This window comes from Chlorocebus sabaeus, chromosome 1, assembly GCF_047675955.1.
Source record: "Chlorocebus sabaeus isolate Y175 chromosome 1, mChlSab1.0.hap1, whole genome shotgun sequence".
Classification (NCBI taxonomy): Eukaryota; Metazoa; Chordata; class Mammalia; order Primates; family Cercopithecidae; genus Chlorocebus; species Chlorocebus sabaeus.
This window is the reverse complement of record NC_132904.1, coordinates 75,419,717-75,439,691: the sequence shown is the minus strand read 5'-3', so window position 1 is coordinate 75,439,691 and position 19,975 is coordinate 75,419,717. Positions and strand designations below refer to the sequence as shown.

At 45.9% G+C, this 19,975-nt stretch overlaps 1 protein-coding gene across 17 annotated transcripts in view; it reads left to right on the top strand.

The window, feature by feature from the left end:
* TENM4 (teneurin transmembrane protein 4) overlaps nt 1-19,975 on the top strand; it is a 3,083,677-nt gene that overhangs the window by 2,844,809 nt on the left and 218,893 nt on the right. For all 17 annotated transcript variants that reach the window (XM_073019796.1, XM_073019792.1, XM_073019798.1 and 14 more), the window contains 2 exons: nt 6,365-6,463; nt 7,678-7,913. In XM_073019796.1, coding sequence (XP_072875897.1) covers nt 6,365-6,463; nt 7,678-7,913 — 335 coding nt within the window. The remainder of the gene's footprint in view (nt 1-6,364; nt 6,464-7,677; nt 7,914-19,975) is intronic.

The window sequence follows — 19,975 nt, the reverse complement described above, 5'->3', positions numbered from 1 at the left end:
ACTGTTATTAAGAAGCTTGCAGTCTTGTGAGGGAGACAGACCCATAAATGAATGAGGACAGGTACCATGACTGATGTTGTGACAGAGGGAGTCCTCTGAGCAGAGAAGAGGGCATGATTCCCTCTGCTTGGAAGCAGCAGTAGAGAGAGCCCTTACTGGGAACAGCCAGGTGCTGTTCTAAGTTCTTGGCACATGTTAACTTCAATCTTTGCAGCTATTCCATAAGGTGGGTGTTGGGGATCCCCAAGCCCCCGCCCCCAGGTTCGATGATTTGCTAGTGGGACTCACAAGACTCAACACGTAGTTGAGTATAGGTGTCATACTCACAGCCCTGGTTTATCACAGTGAAAGGCAGCAAAGCAGAATCAGCAAAGGGAAAAGAAGCCTGGGGTAGAGTCTGGGGCAAACCAGGCACAAGGTTCCGGGGCCCTCTCTCAATGGAGTCACACAGGACGCACTTCATTCCCCCAGCTACAGGTTGTGACAACGTGTGAAATGTTGCCAATCAGGGAGGCTTATTAAAGTCTCAGCTCCAGGGGTTTTTTACTGGGGGTTGCTCATGTTGACACCGCCTGCCTGGCAAGTACCTGGACTCTAGACTCCCCAAAGAAAAGCAGTTATTCATCGTAATTGTTGAGGCACAGTGAGCCAGCCACTCTCGTCAGTTAATGGTGGCAACTCTCCTGAAACCTGAGTTCCCAGATGCCAGTCCAGGGCCACTGTTATAAGAAGGCCTTGCAAAAGATAGCAGTCAGGGCTGCTGTCTTCACTCTTCTGTGCATGTAGGTAGTCATATTCTCATCCCCATTTTAGAGATGAAGAATCTGAAGCACAGACAAATTAAATAACTTGCCTCAGGTCCCACAGCCGGTAAGTGGCAGGACCAGGGCCCATGCCTAGGCTGGCCGGCTGCAGGGCCCACACACCTAACCACTATGCAGCGCCATCTTCCTGATTGTTCAAAGTAGTTTCTCCAGGCATAAATTAGTAGGAGTTTGCAGGGGAGAAAGGAATTCTTAGCTGAGAGATAGGCACAGAGCCAGGAGAGAGCTTGGCATTTTGGAGAGATGGCAAGTAGTTGGGACAAGTGGGAGCACAGGGAGTCTCTTAGGATGAGAGTAAATGGAGGATCTTGGGCTACACGAAAAGGAGGTTGTACTTTTCCCTGTGGGCCTGGAGGCTGGGGTGGTAGACGTGAGGGTGAATAGCTAGCAACATCTTTTAAATCAGGAGGTGCCATTACGGGATTGGCCTTTTAGAAGGATGACCATGGCTTGGAAGACCTGGTGCTTGGTTCATTGTTTTGCCATTCATTTGTTCAACTGCCAGCCCCTTCACTAACTCTGTGTGGTCTTGGCTGAGCCACTAACCCCCTGCACACCTTGAGGTCTCAGCTACAGAATATGGGGTGTGATCCCTGCCTGTCCTGCCCCAGTAGGTTGTTGTGAGAATCAGATGCAATTATGTCTGTCCCAGGACTTTGTGGGTGGAAACATGGCCCAGGACAGCGGGCTTACTGTGAGAGGGTGAACTGTTGACAGGGCAGTCCTGAGGAACTACTGGCCTCTGCAGCTTCCTGGCTACTTCCTTCCCAAAAGCCCTTTGTTCTGCCCTTGAGAGGTGAGCTCAGCCTGCCTTAAGTCAGAAGGGACTGGGAGCCCCTTCTACAGGCAGTTCAGGGGCTAGTCCAAGACCTTACCACATGCTTAGAGGGAACCAGTCCATCTCCTCCTTAAGAACAGCACACCACTTAGCTGAAGGTTCCTCTCCAAGTACTCAGGAACCTCTTTCCTGAGAGGCAGCTCAGGGCTGTGAGGCCAGAGAGATCTGGTTTAAATCCCCTCTTCACCTTATCTTTGCTGTATGCTGGGCACTTAACCTTTCTGGGCCTTAGTTTCTATATATGTAAAATGAGGTGATAGCAGCCACCAGTGTGAGGGTCAAGTGAATCAGGTGCCCATACTTGAGCTCTCAGCAACCGTGAGCAGGAGACCCTGCAGGACTATGACCCAAAGTGGGCTCTGCAGCTTAGGGTCCCCATCAGGAAAGGTGGGTATTTGTTTCTCAGAAGAACTAGACGCTGAGAGTCTTGGGGAGTGGGTGGATAGGAGATTTGGGAGGAAGTTCCTTTAACTGGAAGTCAGGGCACCTGGGTTTTAGTTTCAGCTCTGCCACTGACTTGCTTTGGTATGGATATGGGGGCAGGGCACATGTCTCTCTGGGCCTCAGTTTCCTCATCAATCAAATGACAACAAGTAATCTGACCTAGAACTAAGTTTAAAAGTACAGAACAAGACTATTTCAAGGCAGTAGTAGCATTCTGAATAGCCAGGGCTTTCTTTTTCTTTTCTTTTTTTTTTTTTTTTTAAGGCTGAGTCTCATTGGCCCAGGCTGGAGTGCAGAGGCACAGTTACAGCTTATGGCAGCCTCAACCTCCCTGGGCTCAGGTGATCCTCCCACCTCAGCCTCCCCAGTAGCTGGTACTACAGGCACATGGCACCATGCCTGGCTAGTTTTTGAATTTTTTTCTAGAGGTGGGATTTTGCCATGCTGCCCAGGCTGATCTCGAACTTCTGCACTCCAGCCATCCACCTGCCTCAGCCTCTCAAAGTGCTGGGATTACAAGTGTAAGCCACTGCACTTGGCCAGTAGCCAACATTTTCGGCAAGTTCTCATGTCTCCCCAAATTCCAGAGGGATCTAAATAATTAATATGCACATTAGCATGAGTGTGGAAGCTCTTTCAGGAGACTGGTGTACCCTCTTTCTCTAGAAATGCTTTACTCTGTTGCATCACCTCTTCCCCTCTCCTAACAGACCCATACTTTTAGAAGATAATTATCCAGTCTCTCTCTTTTTAAAAATAACTGTTTCTTTTTAAATTATAAAAGTTAAAATCAGAATCACTGTTTTTCCAGTCACTTGAAAATCCCTACTGTTAACATTTTGATCTTTATCCTTTATGTCTTTTTCTGTGAATGTATGTCTTTTCTGTGAATATATATATATATATATATATATATTTTTTTTTTTTTTTTTTTTTTTTTTTTTTTTTTTTGAGGCAGAGTCTCGCTCTGTCGCCCAGGCTGGAGTGCAGTGGCACGATCTCAGCTCGCGGCAACCTCCACCTCTCTGGTTCATGCCATTCTCCTGCCTCAGCCTCCCAAGTAACTGGGACTACAGGCACCCACCACCACTCCCAGCTAATTTTTTGTAAATTTAGTTGAGATGGGGTTTCACCATGTTAGCCATGATAGTCTCGATCTCCTGACCTCATGATCCACCCACCTTGGCCTCCCAAAGTGCTAGGATTGCAGGTGTGAGCCACTGTACCCGGCTCTGTGAATGTATTTCTTTGTTTATTTCTGATGGTTTTAAGATATAGATTTGACTCTATATCTTAAAATGGGGTCTGAGCCTTCTGCTGACTCAAGCCAGACTCCCAGGTCTTCTAGGGAGCATGCCATGTAGCCAGCCTCAGGTCCCGGGGGGCAGCAGGAGCTCTTCCTTGGACCTGCTCATGCTGTAGAGAGAGTGGACAGTTCCCTCCTGAAATGCAGGAATGGAGGAAACAATCATAGAATGCCGTCTGCTGCCATCTTCAATGAAGCACTGACTGTGTGCCTGCTGTATGCCAGCATGCTTCCCTTTGGGTATCCTGAATTCAGCAGTATTCAGCACACATTTATTGAGTGCCTGCTACCATGTACCAGATATTCCTCTAGACTCTGGGCACATAGCAGTGAACAAGACAGATAAGATTTCTGCCTTGTGGAACTTAAAATGCATTAGGAAAAGCACAATAATCAGATAAGCATATATATATTGGATATATGTGTGTGTGTTTATCGCTTCCTAATCACTTCCTGGCCCCTTGCACTGTCATTGCTTTATTTTTCTTCAGAAAGAGAGAGAGAGAGGAGTGTGTGTGTGTGTGTGTGTGTGTGTGTGTGTGTGTGTGAAGTCCTGTGATGAAAAATCAGTACAAGGGGCCAGGGAATGATTGGGAAGAGTAGGCTGGGAGCTATTTTAGTTAGGGTAAGAAGGTAATAGTTGATGAGGGGAGGAGGGAGGTTATATTCCATGAAGATATTTTCAGGAGGGTTCTGATTCATAGAGACAGTTGAGGGAGGCAGAGGAAAGCCAAGGTTTAGCTTGTTTAAGAAACAGCAAGGAGACCAGTGTACCTGTAGCACAGAAAATGAGGTTTGAGAAGAACTAAAGGCCAGATCTTACAGGAGCTTGTGGGCCCTGGCAAGGACTATGGTTTATTCTAAAATGCTTATGAAGCCATTGGAGGTTGGAGAGCAGAGAAGTGATATGATTCAAATTACGCTTAGGGTTTTGTAAAATGAACAATTATCCCCTTCTATGGATACTTAGAGAGACTGGGTCACCTGCCCAGGGCCAGTGAATGATGGTTATGGGACCTGTACCTAGATGTGTCTGGCCTCAGGGCTTGTATGCCTCCCACGGGGCCACCAGGCCTCCCATCAGCAGGGCTCTCGGCCTGGAGATGGAAATGGAGCCACTCTGAGGGACTTCCACACCCCTAAAGCTCCTCCCAGGCACTGGGGAAGACTTGAGGGGCTTGTGTTCAGTGCTTCACGACTCACCAAAAGAGGAGGTCCCCACCACCACTGCTGTATTCAGCACTCCACCTGCAAATAGTGTTGCCATGTGCTTCCACTGTCCCAAGGGATGTTAACGAAAGGGGATTTCCAGATAGTACTTACAGCCCCTCTTCATTTTGGTCTTTGAGGCTGACCAGGGGCAGTAGCCACAAAGCTGTGCAGAGTGAGACAGGGTTATAAAGTGGAGAGGGACTGAGTTCTGGGGTCAGATAACCCCAGGCTCCAACTCGGCTCTCCACTTGTTTATGATATGATCTTAGAAAAGTTGCTTCTACAAGCTTTGCTTTGCCAATCTACAAAATAGAGATGAAAGTGCTGACTTCATAGGGTTATTGTGAGGAATAAGATTTAAATTAGATAATTGCAGAGCTTCTGGAACAATAAATAATATGTGGTAGATATAGGGTAGGTAGTAGCTATTATATTTAGCATTAGTACTCCTATAGTATTTGTATAGCCCTTAATACTTCTTCCACCATTATCTCAGCTGATGCATATAACAACTTTATGAGTTTAGTATTGTAATCCCTTTTTACATGAAGGAAGTAAGATAAAGAAAGGTTAAGGGCTATACCTAAAGTTGCACAGCAAGAGAGTGGCATAAAAGGGTCTTGAATTTGGGAATACTGGCTCTAAGACCTGGTCAAAGTCAGAAAGAAGGTCCTTGGCAGGGCTGGGTCCAAAGTTAGTGTTCTGCAGTCAGTCCCTTTCTTGGGTGCATGAAACAGGCTGAAGCCACCACTGGATTGTTACAAATGATTCACCACAGAGTCTGAAAGTGAGGTGACAGCAGTCCTGAAATGATCAGGAGACAGGCTCCAGCCTACTCAAGTGTGAATCATGTCACTCAGCAGACCTGGTTGAGACCAAAAAGGGCAAGTATGTCTATCTTCATTCTGGGTTAGAAATAGGTAAAGTCACAAAATGCTGTGCACTTGGGGAACAGAAAGTATCCTCCTTTGTCTTCGGTGGAGCTCCATCTTTGCTAACCAGTCATCACCCAGGTCCCCGCACAGCTAGAGGACCATGATCCTCTGACCATGGTCAGCATTAACCTGGGGGCCTGGGAGAAATACAGATCCTCAGGCCCCACCCAAACTGCTGACTGAATCTCTAGGGATGGGCCTCAGCAATGCTTAGCTCTCCAGAAAGTTGGAGAACCGTGGCTTTAGAAGACAATGGCCAAAAATGCTGACTTTTTTTTCTTTGGACTAGCCAAATGAGTGTCTCTAGCTACTCACTGTTTAAGCAGATGTAGGCAGTATCAAGTAGAGATAGAGCACAGGCTTTGGAACCTGAACGCTAATTCCTTCTTTGAACTTTGCTAGCTGACCTTGGCAAGACCCATTACCTCTCCACATCTCAGTTTCCTCACCTGTAGAATGAGGATTACATTGCCTTCCTCGCATGGCCATTTTGAAGATTTGAGAGGCTGGATGTAGCATACCTAGCTCAGTACCAGAAACATGTCAGTCCTCTTCAGTGAGAACTGTGATATGATGCACACAACTGCCAGACCTTGGGTTTGTATAGACAGCGTTCCCTCTGGATGCTCTGTGCCAGGTGGACCCCTTGCACATGTGGCTTGCGCACTGACCCGTTGCCTAGAAACCATGTCCCGCTGGTCTCATGCACACAGCTGCACCAAACAGCCACTTTGTGTGTTTCTCTACTATCCCCCTTCATCAATGCATGACTCATTGCTTCATTCATGTCTCCATGTGTGCGTAGAAACCTAGGCAAGCAGCCATTCCTAGGGACATTGCAGGACAACCTCATTGAGATGGACATTCTCGGCGCCTCCCGCCACGATGGGGCTTACGGTGACGGGTAGGTGACATCCCCATTCTCCTCTCTGTGTGTGCTCTCCTTGTGGCTCCTGCACTTGCATGCAGACCCTGAGACCTTTCCCTGGGATCTCCTGGGGGAGGTGATCCATGTGGCATGCTCATCCCCAAGTCCATGTTCAACTTGCAACAGTTTATCCTTGGAATACCCTATCCCCCAGCATATTAACAGCAGTCTTGTTAATATGCAGCTCTTAGCATCTCATTGGCTGCCTTTGCCATTCCAAAACCATCTCACATAGCATTTTTAATGCAGCACAGTCCCTGTGTTGTTTGAACTCTGGCCCTGAGCGTGTATTCTGTAGCCTGAGGCACCTTGTACCCCAACAGGGGTGGGTTTGCCCTAAGACTTCTGGGGGATACAGTGCAACCAGTGCACTCCATTTCCCAAGCTGTGTGCAAGTCCTCCCGTGGCCATGGTTAAAGCCAAGCTGTGGAGGAGCTCCTGACACCTAGTTTGGTCACAACCATGTGCTTTGACCATACCCTGCTGACCTCATGACTAGGCTGTAGGGTGCAGTTGCCTCTCTGTCTCCCAACACAGCTTTCACCGTGGGCTTGGGAGGCAGCAGTCTGGCTTCTGGGCAGAGTGCTTTCAAGGCATTTGCTACCATTGGCCATGTGACAGCCACTAGGGGACTCCTGGCCATGGCATAACTTAATAATGGTTTCTTGGCTTCAACACCAATAAAACCCCCTTTAAAAAGAAGGGTATTTCAATCCTCAGTTGAGATACACTGGCAACAGAAGCATTGGAGGGAGAAGAACAGTTTTAAGTCTCATTATCTCCAGGGGACAGAACAGGATTTTAGATACTTTCCAAGTTACTGTAATAATTTTAAAGAATAGGAAGTTTATTCCCCAAGAAACAGCATCCCAGCCCCATCCATTCCCAGGAAAAGGATCTCAGTGCCAGCCTTCTGTTGAGTTGGTAACACCTTCTACCTTGCCTTGGGTGGGTTTTCCCATGGGTAGGGCTGTCCCATCCCTGTTCAGTGGAAACATGTCTCTGTGTGCCCTGTTCCGTGGTCTAGTCCGTGGCTCTCCTTGTTCCTGTCCTTTCCCAGGTCTCTGTGGTGACTCTCTATCCAGGCTCCTCTGCATGCTTCTTCTACTGCCGCCTCTGGCCTCCAGGTTTGTCTGGGTGCCTGGTCTGTGGGCAGCTCCTGACACCCTCTTGCTGCTCTCCATCTGCAGGCACTTCCTCTTCAAGCCTGGAGGCACCTCCCCGCTCTTCTGCACCACATCACCGGGGTACCCACTGACGTCCAGCACAGTGTATTCCCCTCCGCCCCGACCCCTGCCCCGCAGCACCTTCGCCCGGCCGGCCTTTAACCTCAAGAAGCCCTCCAAGTACTGTAACTGGAAGTGCGCAGCCCTGAGCGCCATCGTCATCTCAGCCACGCTGGTCATCCTGCTGGCATACTTTGTGGGTAAGCACCTCTTCACCCCAGCTTCCCTTGCTCCCCTTTGGCCCAGAGGGCAGCAACCAAGACACGTGTGGGCACTGAAGCCTCCTTACTAGCATGGCAGGCAAAGCAAGCAGTGTGAGGCAAGCAGCCCTGGAGTTCTGGACAGTCTGCACCCCTGATACTGCAGGGTCAGCTCTGCGGGGCCCTCCTCTCCTTCCTCTCCATCCTTCTGCACTTATATCAGGAAGGAAACTGGTCATCTGTCCTTTTGTGTGTTGGGTGCCTGGTACTAAGGCGTGAGCACTCAGTAAGACTAACCTTTGAGATGGGGATCTATGGCATAAGTGTCATGGATTGAGTACATACAACTAAATGATAAGTTAGAGAGGCTGAACAGCAGGTAGCCTCTCCTGTTGGGACTGTGTGGCTGCAGTGAGGAGCAGAAAGGAGATGGAGCACCGTGGGGTTGGAGGGAAACTGGCAGGAAAGCACGTATGAAGGTAGATGTCCTGAGTTAAACCATGGTCAGGAACCCAGGGAAATTCTGACTGAGAAGCAGAAGGTCCCAGCCAGCATAAAGAGCAGAGAATGCTGGCTGACATGGACAGTGCTCACCTGACCCCGGGTGCGAACACGGACATAAGGAGCTCCTCCCGACTTCTGCCTTGATATAGCAGATGACTCCCACCATGCAGTCTTCTGATGAATTTGTAACACAGTCTGGCTTCCTACTTCTGACCCCTTGCTTTGGTCTTTTCCCAGGAAAGATATTAATCCAAAGAGATCTGTGGGTGTTGTGCAGGGTCTGCTGCCTCTGTATAAATCAGCCTCTTAGTAAAGGCATTGGAAGGGAGGTTGGCTTAACCCTTGAGGTCCTTTCCAACCTTCTAAGTCTGTAATTCAAAGTCTTAAGGTAGGTTGGGCCAGCTTGACAAGGCCTTGAACCTATGCTAAGGAATTCTAAGATAATTCTGCAAGCAAAGGGGACTTTTTCAGCACAAGCCCAGTAAATAGAAATATAACTAATTGGCAGAGGACAAAAAAAGAGTGCTGCCCACTGTGAAAAAGCACTTGGTAACAAGCAAAGTCATTGTGGCTGAACAGGGGCTGTCTTGAGACATAGTAACAGCTGTCACTAAGAATGCTTAATACAACATGGGCCATCACATGTTCAAGAGATAGAGAAGTGGTTCAAGCATGGATGGGGTTTGAGTGGCATAAGCTGTAAGGTCAATTCCACTAAAGATTCTTGAATTTTATAAAAGTAAGTAATCAAGAAGATGATAGTCCTGCAAAGGGAGGTCCCCTTCAATATCTCAAGCTACAATAAGCCTCCTCTAGCATGCCAGGTCTCTTTTCCCCTGGTGAATATTGGCTGAGAGAATTTCATGACTCCAAGGCCAGGGTGGCATGCATATGTCATCTCTTCTTCTGTCTGATTGTTTAGTTGCTGCTGCCTAGAATGCTGTGTTGAGAAAGATTCTGGGGCTATATTTAGGCTCAATGTAAGAGACTATCTGTGATTGATTAGTGATGTCTGTTATCATCACAGAAATGGAGAATATTGATAACATGTCAAGTATTTGCCATCCCTGCTATGGGTCATTGTATAAATGAAACAGCCAGACTGGGAGAGGTCAAGGTCTACCTAGGCTCTGTGAGGTGCATCATCGATATGGAGTGGGTTACCAGTGAGGGTTGTATGGTTCCAGTACCATTACTTGGTATGAAGGTTTCTTCTGGCACCACCAATACTATGTCACCACCAACCACTGGCACAGCTCTTGATTTTGGCTGACATTATTATTTTTCCTAAGTGAGTATACTTCTGGACAGGCAGGCGTAAGTCATAATTTGAGTAGTTTGCTGCATATACACATCAATTTGTTTTGTGTTGAAGTCTTAAGGTTTATATCATATAGCCTAATTCAGTGAGAAAGTGTAAATGTTTACATGATTAATCAAAATCTCTCCTGTTTTCCATCTCATGGGCTTCTTTCTCTCCCAGTTAATAAGAATACATGATCAGTCTTCAGCTATCTAAAGATAGGGGCAACTGTGGGAAGTAGTGAGCTCCCTGTCACAGGTAGGATACAGATAGAGCTCAGGGACCACTTAGAATAAGATTCAAGCACTGCCTGAGGGTTTTCACTGGGTAACCTTTAATTTTCCTTCCAACATTGACAGCTTTCAAATCCACAATTTTGTGAATTTTATTTTTCATTCAGCAAACCATATGGAGTACCTGCTTTGAGCCAGGCTCTATGCTAAGTGCTAGGGTTAACTATATGGTCACTACCCTTGAGGTATTCGTAGCTTGAAAGAAGAGATAGCCATGTTAGCAGGCAAATCTGAAACAGTGATTGATTTATACAGAGCTCAGGGGCTGTGAGAATACCCAACCCCAGCCAAAAGGAGTAGGGAAGGCTTCCTGGGAAAGGTGATGTTTGAGCTGCATTTTAAAGTAGGCATTAGCCAGAAGTAGACATACAGGAAGGGCATTTCAAAGCAAGGGAGCTTTCAAAGACTTGAAAGAGGATGATGTGGTAGCAAAGACGTTTTCTGTGTTTGAAGCATTTGAGGAGTGTGGGGTATACTGTTAGAGCTAATACAGAAGTGTGTCGTCAGATTATGAAGATCAGCTTGGAGGACAAGTTGAGGACCTTATTGGGTGGGCAACTGGGGAGCCACTGAACAGTTTTAAGCAGTGGTAGGACACAGATTTTTATTTTAGAAAGGTAAGGGTAGAGGAAGGAGAGAGTAGAAGCATACCTGTTGGGAAACTATTGCAGTCAACTAGTCAGGAAAAGCTGATGGCTTCAGTTACAACACTGACAATGTAGGTGGAGAAGAGGAGGTGGATCAAAGGTCAATTTTGAAGATTTTGTGTCTCAAGCCAGGAATGGTCAGTTCACTGGTAGTGTGTCCTTGCCAAGAATAACACAGATATTTCTATACAGATAATATTCTGTCTGTGTAGAAATGCTTGGACTGGACGCTAGGGCTCATATGCAATGATCAAGCCAGAGAGGCAAGCCTGTGGCATTCCCTTTGTTTCCTGGAGAATCAGCAAGATGTTGGGGAAGAGCTTAGACCCACCGCAACAGCCCTGGATTCCAGGCCCTGCTCCACCACACAGCAGCTGCTCACCCTTGGGAAAGTCATTTCTCTTTCTGAGTTCTGATTTGCTCATCTAGAAAATAGGCACAACCCATACCTCAGAAGGATGCTTGTGAGCTTGCTGTAAGCTAACGCAGGTGAACACGTTGCAGGTGTGTGGACCATCCCAACCTTGCTTCACAAGCTAGGGGGTAGCAGCCTTATTGTTTGGTCTCCTGCAGCTGCTGAGGACAAGGCATGAGCATCTTGTTGCTTGGCCATAATTACAGGCTGTGATGACTAACTTGGAAGGAACCATCAATTATTAAAAATCAAATTAATTGTCTCAGCCAAGCACAAATATCCCTAACAAAGACCCTTTTCCAGCAGACCAGCCGATCTAATCAACAGGCAAAAGCACAGATATTTAATTAGATTTTTGATGAAAAATTGTGTTTAATTTCAAGTATAATCAATTATTAATTACTGTAATGAGTGAGTCTGACTGGGTTTACTAATTAACTCATTTAAAAATTATGAATAACCTTTTCATTTGTAATTATTTTCTACATCCTATCAGGTTCCAGATAAGAATTGCATCACCTCACCAGCAGAGTAGGAGGCAGAAACAGAGGGTGGAAAAGAATTTTTCTTTTGCTATTATCTGCCTAAGGCTGTCATGTCTGGTTGGTAATCCTGACAGATTCATTTGACGTTTAGTTTGCTTGTTTGTTTGTTCGTTTGTTTGTTTAGAGATGGGAGTCTCACTCTGTCATCCAAGCTGGAGTGCACTGGCACAATCATAGCTCACTGCAGCCTTGAACTCCTGGGCTCAAGTGATCCTTCCACCTCAGCTTCCCGAGCAGCCAGAACTACAGTTGTTTCCCACTGCACCTGGCTACTTTTTCATTTTTTATGTGTGTGTAGAGATGGGGTCTAATATGTTGCCCAAGCTGTCATAAACTCCTGGCCTCAAATGATCTTCCTGCCTCAGCCTCCCAACAGGCTGGGATTACAGGTGTGAGCCACCACGCCCAGCTGATGTTCCATTTCTTAGTTGAAAAGTATCTTGAGAAACTTGTGCCACCAGTGACCTTTCAATTACAGATACATTTACGGGTATTTTCATGAGAAGGTAGAGACACTGGAGTCAGCACTTACCACCCACAGAGACTGTGGAAGCCAGAGCCTTGCCCATGGGCCATCTCCTCCTCTCCTGGGAGTGCTACTTGGCTGCTCTGGCCTGAGCTGGGAATCCAGGGAGGACCCTCACACAACTGTGGGATCTCCTCAGAGAGAAAATGTGTATTTTTGTCTCCAAAGGCGCCAATTCAGAAAGACAGCCACTGAGGATGAGTTTACAGTGCTTTATTCACCAATTCTTCCTAGTACAGTTTTCAGGTCCTTGTTAGTCTCCATTTGAATACCGGGTCTTTTCTTTTCTGGAGAAATCTGTTGGCAGAACGCAATGGGGGCTGTTGTGTAGGTTACATGAGATGATGTCGAAAGGGGCAACCCTAGTTTTAGGGCAGACCCTGAAGCTTGTACTGCCAATTGTTAAAATAAACAATTAAATGCTTTATTGTATAGCATTTAATTGTTTTTAAAACATGTTTACCAAAAAGGTGTGATATAGAGTAGTAAAAATCACATTTGGCCGTTGTTTATCATTCATAAAGAGCAGTTAGTTTGGATTGTATGCTGTCCACGTGCCCCTTTCTGTTCTGAGCATGTTGCTCGTGTTTCCTCGCTGAAATCTCCTAACAATCATGAGTTATTATTCGCAATTGACAGATGAGGACACTGAGCCCCCATGAGTTTCAGTAGCTTGCCCACTGTTGCATGGTAAATGTTAGGGCTATGATCCACCCAACCGCAGGCACTCAAGCTCTTGAGCTAATGCTTTCTAATTTTTTTCTCTTTTGAACTCACACTTTTAACCTGTATGCTGTAACTTTCTCATCTTAATATTTGGCTTTTTGAATTTTTGCTATGTGCCTAGCCTTGGGCCAGACCCATTACGTGTATCATTTCTCTGGACCCTCACCACAATTCTGTGGGATGAGTATGATTTTCTGTATTTTCCAGACAAGGAAACTAAAACTCAGAGAAGTTTGCAACTTGCCTGGGTCACACAGCCAGTATATGACATAGCTGGGATACAACCAAGACTTGGGATTTCAAAGGCCATGCTTTTAGCCAACTATGCTATATAGACCCTGGGCTCGAACAGACAGTGTAGAATCAAAAGATCTCACTTCAGACCCTGGCCGTATCACTTGCTGACTGTGTAAACTTGGGCAGTTTGCTTAACCTATCTGAACCTTGGTTTTCACTTTCCTCGTGGAAGTGGCTGGAATGATTCGCCCATTTTGGAGAGGGACCAAGAGCAGCATGACAGTTGAGAGCATAGGTTCTGAAATTAGACTGCCTGCTTTTAAATCTCGGCACTGCTGCTTCCAAGCTTTGTGACATTTGGCGAGTTTACACAACCTCTCTCTGCCTCGGTTGCCCTATCTACAAAATGAGGATTATAATAGTGGTTACTTCACAGGGTTGGGGTGAAATTTCTGTAAGATAATTTATAAGAAGTACCTAGCTCACTCCCTGGCACAGATCACTCAATCAAAGTTAGATACTACTATTGTTATAGGTATTATTAGAATTATTAGCATCTCATGTAACAGAGTATTAGTTACTCCTGAGTGAGAACTTGGACCTGGCTTGTCTCACTGCAGCACCAACAGGCTTCCCGGCCTGTGTTAGTCCAAGGGCAGCTGACAAAACAACCAGGGGGACCTGTCAGAAAACATTTGTAGGGATGTCTCGTTGTTCCAGCAATGCAGCCACAAGAAGAATCGTCACCTGCAAAGCAGCTCACATCATTTCTCTAACTAGGACAGAACTTGATTTGTGCTTCACCAACTGTTGCTTCTATCCAGATAAAACTGACAGCTTCCCTTGTGTTCCGAATCTCTATGTAAAACACAGACACTGTGTGCTGCAGAAGAGCCTCAGATTAGTATCTTGAGGATTCTTCAAGCACCTGTCTTGCCAGGTAGGCCTTTGGAATAGGAGATGAAAAAGACTTGTTAATAAATCTAAAACGAGGAGTGGCTTTACATTTAAATGAAGACCTGAAAGGACACTGGTTGCTGATTGCTGTATCATCAGGTTCAGGTCTGCCCAGCAGGACAGTGGCACCATTCTCTGTGATTTCTCTAAGGCAATGTGGGGTTCTCATCAGGAAAGAAGATAGGATTTGGAGCCTGACCAACTCCACAGAAATCTTAGCGCTGCCACTCTCCAGCTGTTTAGCCGTTTGATCCTTGGTTTCCTCATCTGCATAGTGGGAGGAATAATAGTACTACTTTAATAAGGCTGTTGTGCAGGTTAAATGAGATGATGTTGAAAAACACAGAGTATGTGATAAAAGAGATGTCCCTTGCTGGTTGCCTTGGGAGATGGTTGTTACCCCTCCTTGGACCTCACCCACAATGTGGCAGGAGTGGATTGTCCTGTAAGGTCCTTCCTAGTCTATATTTCTATATCTCTAGGAAATTGCACCAGGACATGAAGGGTAGAGTCTCAGATGAGGGCTTCTGCATTTTCTGGGTAACCATAGTGGAACATTCCAATTTGTGTAACAGCAATGAGGGATCCTTTCTTAAATTAGGTTGCATTTTTCACCTCCACAAGGACTGATTGTGGAGTACCAAAAAAAAAAAAAAAAATCAAAACCCTTGTTTGAAGTGGTGATAGTTTAATTTATAAGTGAGAATGTTGCTGAGCTTAATGCTTAATTGCTGCTCTTCAAAAGGCAGCTATTAGAGAGCTTTGCTTGCTGGAATAATATTGCAGTTCTTGGTCTGGAAGACTCTGGGTCATGCAGTTCTTGAGGCTATCTAGGAAATGGTGATAGAAGTGAACTTGAGCATTAAGTGCAATTTGCATAGAATGGTACAGACTCTCAGTATCTCTGACATTTCGTCATACAAACTGGACTTCAGTATGGCAGCAATTCAAGTTAGAAGACATATTAAACTTTCCTTCTTTTTAGGGGGAGTTCACTCCCCCACCTAGCACAAAGCCTGGCACAAGGTACCTGGGCTCAGTTAAGACTTGGTTGAATAAGAGGCCTTGCAAGATGGTTAAGTCTGCCAAGGGTACTCTAGGCGAAAGAGCAGCATGGGCAAAAGCATGGTGGCAGAACTGTGTATTTTGTGTTCTGGGGCTCAGATACAGGTGAAATGGACATGAGATGTGTAGAGAAAGAATTACAGATAGAGGCCAGGGTGGATGTATCCAATCCTCAACCCCCAGTTATTTCCATCTGGCTCAACTCATGCAATATCAGGATCTCAGATGCTGTTGCCTCATTAGCATGAGCCTATTACACTTGGGTCTGGGTGTTACTGTGCAGTAAGGCTCATTTTCCCTCTTTTCTCTTTGACTTCACATCAGGCCTTTTGGACAGGAGCCATAGATTTAGCTTTATAGCCCAAAGAATGGAAAATGGAGATGATTGAACTTGGTCTTTTAGAAGGAGGAAAAAGTGATAAAGATACAGGATCCTGCATTAACGCCTTCTCTGTCCAAGATTGATTCCTTCATGCTGCTCTGTGGGAATTGCTAATAGCAAGATATATATAGATTGTTCTCATTATAACAGGCCACAGACAGATATATTCCAGATCCCCAGAAGGAAGACTTAGGAGACCAGCATGGCTCTCTGCAGTTGTCCGAAATGCTGACGAAGGGAGAAGGGACCAACTCGCTCTGCAGGGCTGAAGAGGGAAGAAAAGGGACGTTTTTCAGTTTGCAGAGCTTCCCCATGATAGGAAAGTTTGACAGTGCCCTTCCTGGCAACGGAAGTATTCAGGCAGTGGGTTATGGGGTTTGCCATTTGATCATTCATTTGTTTTTAGTTTGAGGACAGTTTAAGAAGCTAAATACCAAAGCAAGGGCAGTGTGTCAAAGAATGGTACTACCCCCTGGCTAATGGTTCTAGGATACCATGAAGGGGCATGAAGGGGCATGAAGGGGCAAGGGGGAAGGAGTGGTTACTAGAACCTGGAGAAGGTAGCCAGCTGAGAGTGCTGCTTGACATGGATGTGTGTTCTTCAGTAGAGGCATGGTGGTGAGGGAGCCGGAGGACGGAAGTCTCCACCTCACTCTCTTCCCACCCCGACAACCTCCTCCTGGTGGTGGAACCCAACCAGAAGTCAGAGCTCAAGAGAACCATTGATCCAGGCCATGTGGACCAGCCTCCCAGGGCACAAAGCAGGGTGAAAAAGCATAGAGAGTGAGTGTGGAAGGCAGCAGGACGACATCAGTCTTCCTCTGTGTCGAATTCCTTTCCCTAGCCATGCGCAGGGCTCTGACTGTGCTTCTAGGGACCTAACTAGGATTGAAACTCCAGCCACTGCTCAGGCATTGTCCCTTACCTTTTTACCCACTCAGCCACCAGGCCCAGGCCACTCCCTTCATATCACATTTATTGAGATATAATGTACATACAGAAAATTAACACGTTTTAAGTGTACTACTCTATGAGTTTTGACACACTGGTAGAGTTACGTGACCACCACCACAGTCAAAACACATAACCATTCCATCACCCCCAAAGTTCCCTTATGCCCCTTTGTCAACCCCCCTCTCATTCTCACTCTCTGGCAATCACTCATCTATCTGTTCTCTGTCGCTGTAGTTTCAGGCACTGTTTTTGCGAAATGTAGTGAAGAAGTGATTTATTTACTGGCTTTAAAATCAGGTATTACCTAAAATAATCTCCAGACTCTTGGGGTATTTCAGTGTTGTTGAGAAATTTTTTAAGATATCATCCAGAATTCAAGATACTGGGGCAAACAACAGAAACATTCTAGGGTTTTCTGTGTGTTATCCTTGACCTCCCTATCATGGCTCATAGTTTCTGAGTTTGGGAATATGTCAAAAAGAAAAGACCCTCATTTACTCGTATGTTCGTTTTTAATAACAACAGAAGCCATAGCCTCAGCATAATCAGTGTGGATACACAGCTTTATGTCCTTCTGCCTTTTTCACAGGCCATTTTTTCATGCAAACATTTTCAAATACTGACACAATTGTCATTCTCGCCAAGAGGAAAAGCTATTATATTTGTGCCATTACTATATCATTGTATTCCGGCTGTTTACAGTTCTTTGGCATTATAAGTAGCACTTCTGTGAACATCTTTGTGCCTCTGCTCTGTTTTCTTATTTCTTATTTGGATTATTTTGGAAAGGGTGTATTCCCCAGAGCAGGATTCCGGGGTCACAAGGCGTGAACAGTTTAAAACTCTGTTACTCACTGCTAGATCCTGTTGAGAAGGATAGGACTGAACGTCAGGACTCCCAGCCAGGTATCCAATTTCCCCATAGCCCTGCCAGAAGAAGACTTTCTGTCTGATCCTGGGTCTGCCAGTTTAATTGGTGGGAGGTAGGAGTAGGGTCACAAGTGGCTCTGAGACCCAAAGAGGCTGAAGGATTCCTGGAGAGAGCTGCCCGCCATCTCCTACCCCACTTCTACCGATCAGTTCTTTTTCAAGAGCTTAGCTCAAGTGTCGCTACTTCAGGGAAGCATCTGTGAGCCTCTCCCGCTGAGCCAGGAACCCAGTTCTATGCCTTTATGGTGCTTGTGGTGCTCCTCACAATTGCTGCTGAATGTCTGTGACATGGATCATTTAATATCTGTCCCCACCATTAGATTATGAGCTCCATAAGGACCAAAAACAATTCCATCACACTTAGTGTCATAGCCGCAGCTTCTTGTGCCGGGATCTGGCATGATATAGCATGTGTCCAGCAAAAGTTTGTTCAAGGAGAGAAAGGATGGGAGTATGTCAAGATCAGAACCCGACAGATGTTGCAAAGCGTGGAGAGGAGGGAAAGAAAAAGGAAAGAATAGAGGTTCCAAGTTCTCACAAAGATCAAAGGTGGAAAGTGTATATCGGTGAGTGAAAAATGGCTCCTCAAGACTATGCGGAGGGAAAACCAGAGGAGACAAAGCCAGAGGTGGCTGCTGAAACATAACCAGCATGGGACACAGGCTAGCTTTGCACCCTCATCTGCTCCCAACTTATGACTCCAAGCAAGAAGTGTCCTCTGCCCGGACCTCAGTTTCCTGACCCATGAATGTAGGTATGAGGCTGCTATGGAGATGAAATGATTCTCAGGCACCTAGTTCTTAATATTAAGAGCCACTTGTAAATGAAATCTGCCTGCCCCTTCCCCCTGGCAAACAAGATGTGTTGAGTTTGGGGGCCAAGCAGTTTCTGAGTTTGGAAATGTATCAAAAAGAAGGGACCCACATGTACTCATATATTCATTTCTAATAAGAACAACAGCGGCTGCGGAAACAGCACACCCTCCCGGGGCTTGGAGGCCCTGGGGGCAGTCTAAAGCCCCGAGGAGGCTGCACAGCCGTGCTTGGTCAGGCAGGAGCCCCAGCTGTGTCTCTGGGTGCTCCTTTTACAACATTGCCCAGGAAGTATGGAAAGGGAGTGGATTTCATAGATTTTTCGCTTTCTTGAAAAGGAATTTTCCCCAAGTCTCATTTGTATTGCAGACTAATTACTGTGAAATAACATAATTTAATTGTACTTAAGTGCAGAGAGAAAGAGAAAACAGCCCCCCGATGGCTATTCTTTTACTGAGTAAATACCTAGCACTTGTGGAGGAGAAGTTAGGAAGGGGCTACACTTAAGTCCACTAGGCTTAGAGGACAAGGAGGAGCAGAGCTCAGCCTCTTTTCATAGCAGGGAGGAAGAGCAGGGTGGAAGGAAGAAGGGAGCAGTGAGAGGAAGAGAGAGGGCTGAAAAAAACACAATATTTCTCCTTCCACTCAGTGCTTCTTCCTATCAGTAAAACAACAAAACCAGAACTAAACAGCTTCATCCTTCTAAAGACAGCAATACGGTCTCGGAGCAAAAGCACAGACTGGGCCAAGTAAGACCTGCATTCCAAACCCGGCTCAGACACATTTTTAAACCTCTCTGTATCCTGGTTTCATCATTGGTAAAATGTCAATTAGTATGTAAGTGGTGTTTTGAGCATTAAGCCAGAGAACATCTGCAAAGGGCCCAGTCCAGTGGATGGCCTATAGTAGGTGTGGAGTAAACGCAGCTTCCCAGCAGCTGAATCACCTGGAGATTTTAAACCCTCTCAGGTTTAGCAGCCAAGAGCCATCCCTGGATGCAGGGATTTCAGGTGATGAAGCAGAAGGAGCTTCCCCAAATTCAGGTTTAAACTGGTGGGGAGCATTCACTGAGCCTGTCTTTTGGACTGTGTCCCAGGCTGTGAGGAGCAGACAAAGCCAGATAAAGTCACTGCCTCTGAGTCATCTATACTTTCATGGACATCCAGATGTGTAAGGAGCTGATGGCAATTCTAGGCGGATGATAAAGGTATATTACTGGAGTTTGAACCTATCCCTGTGGGATTCCAAAGAAGACAGCAATTCATTCTAACTGGGAAGATCAGGAAAAATTAAAACAAGGCATTGAGTTTGTAAATCAAGTAAGATATTGAAAGAGAAGATCGGAATGGCTTTCTGGAAGACCGAACAGCCTAAAGAAAGGCAGAGGACAGTAGATAGGAATGCTGGATATTTCTGGCACCTGCATCAGAAGGGTCTACATTAAAGTGACCATTTGTGCATTTTACCTATCTATGGGCTTCAATCTGTACTTTTATTCTATTTTACTGAAGACTTTCAGTATAAAACTACAGAAATCACAAGTGCTAGTGGACACTGACTGCCTTTCCCCTTAGAAGAGAGGCTCCGCTAGGCAAATACAGAATCAATACCATGCCTTTGTGTGAGGCCTTTCAATTTTTCTCTCCAGCAGTCGATGTGCTCTCTATAGTTACTAACTGCATTTCCTGTCCTGCAAGCCCCAGATGTGGAAACTGAGGCCTGCTGCAGTCAAATAACTTGTTCGGTTGGAATGGCTGGTAAGTAGT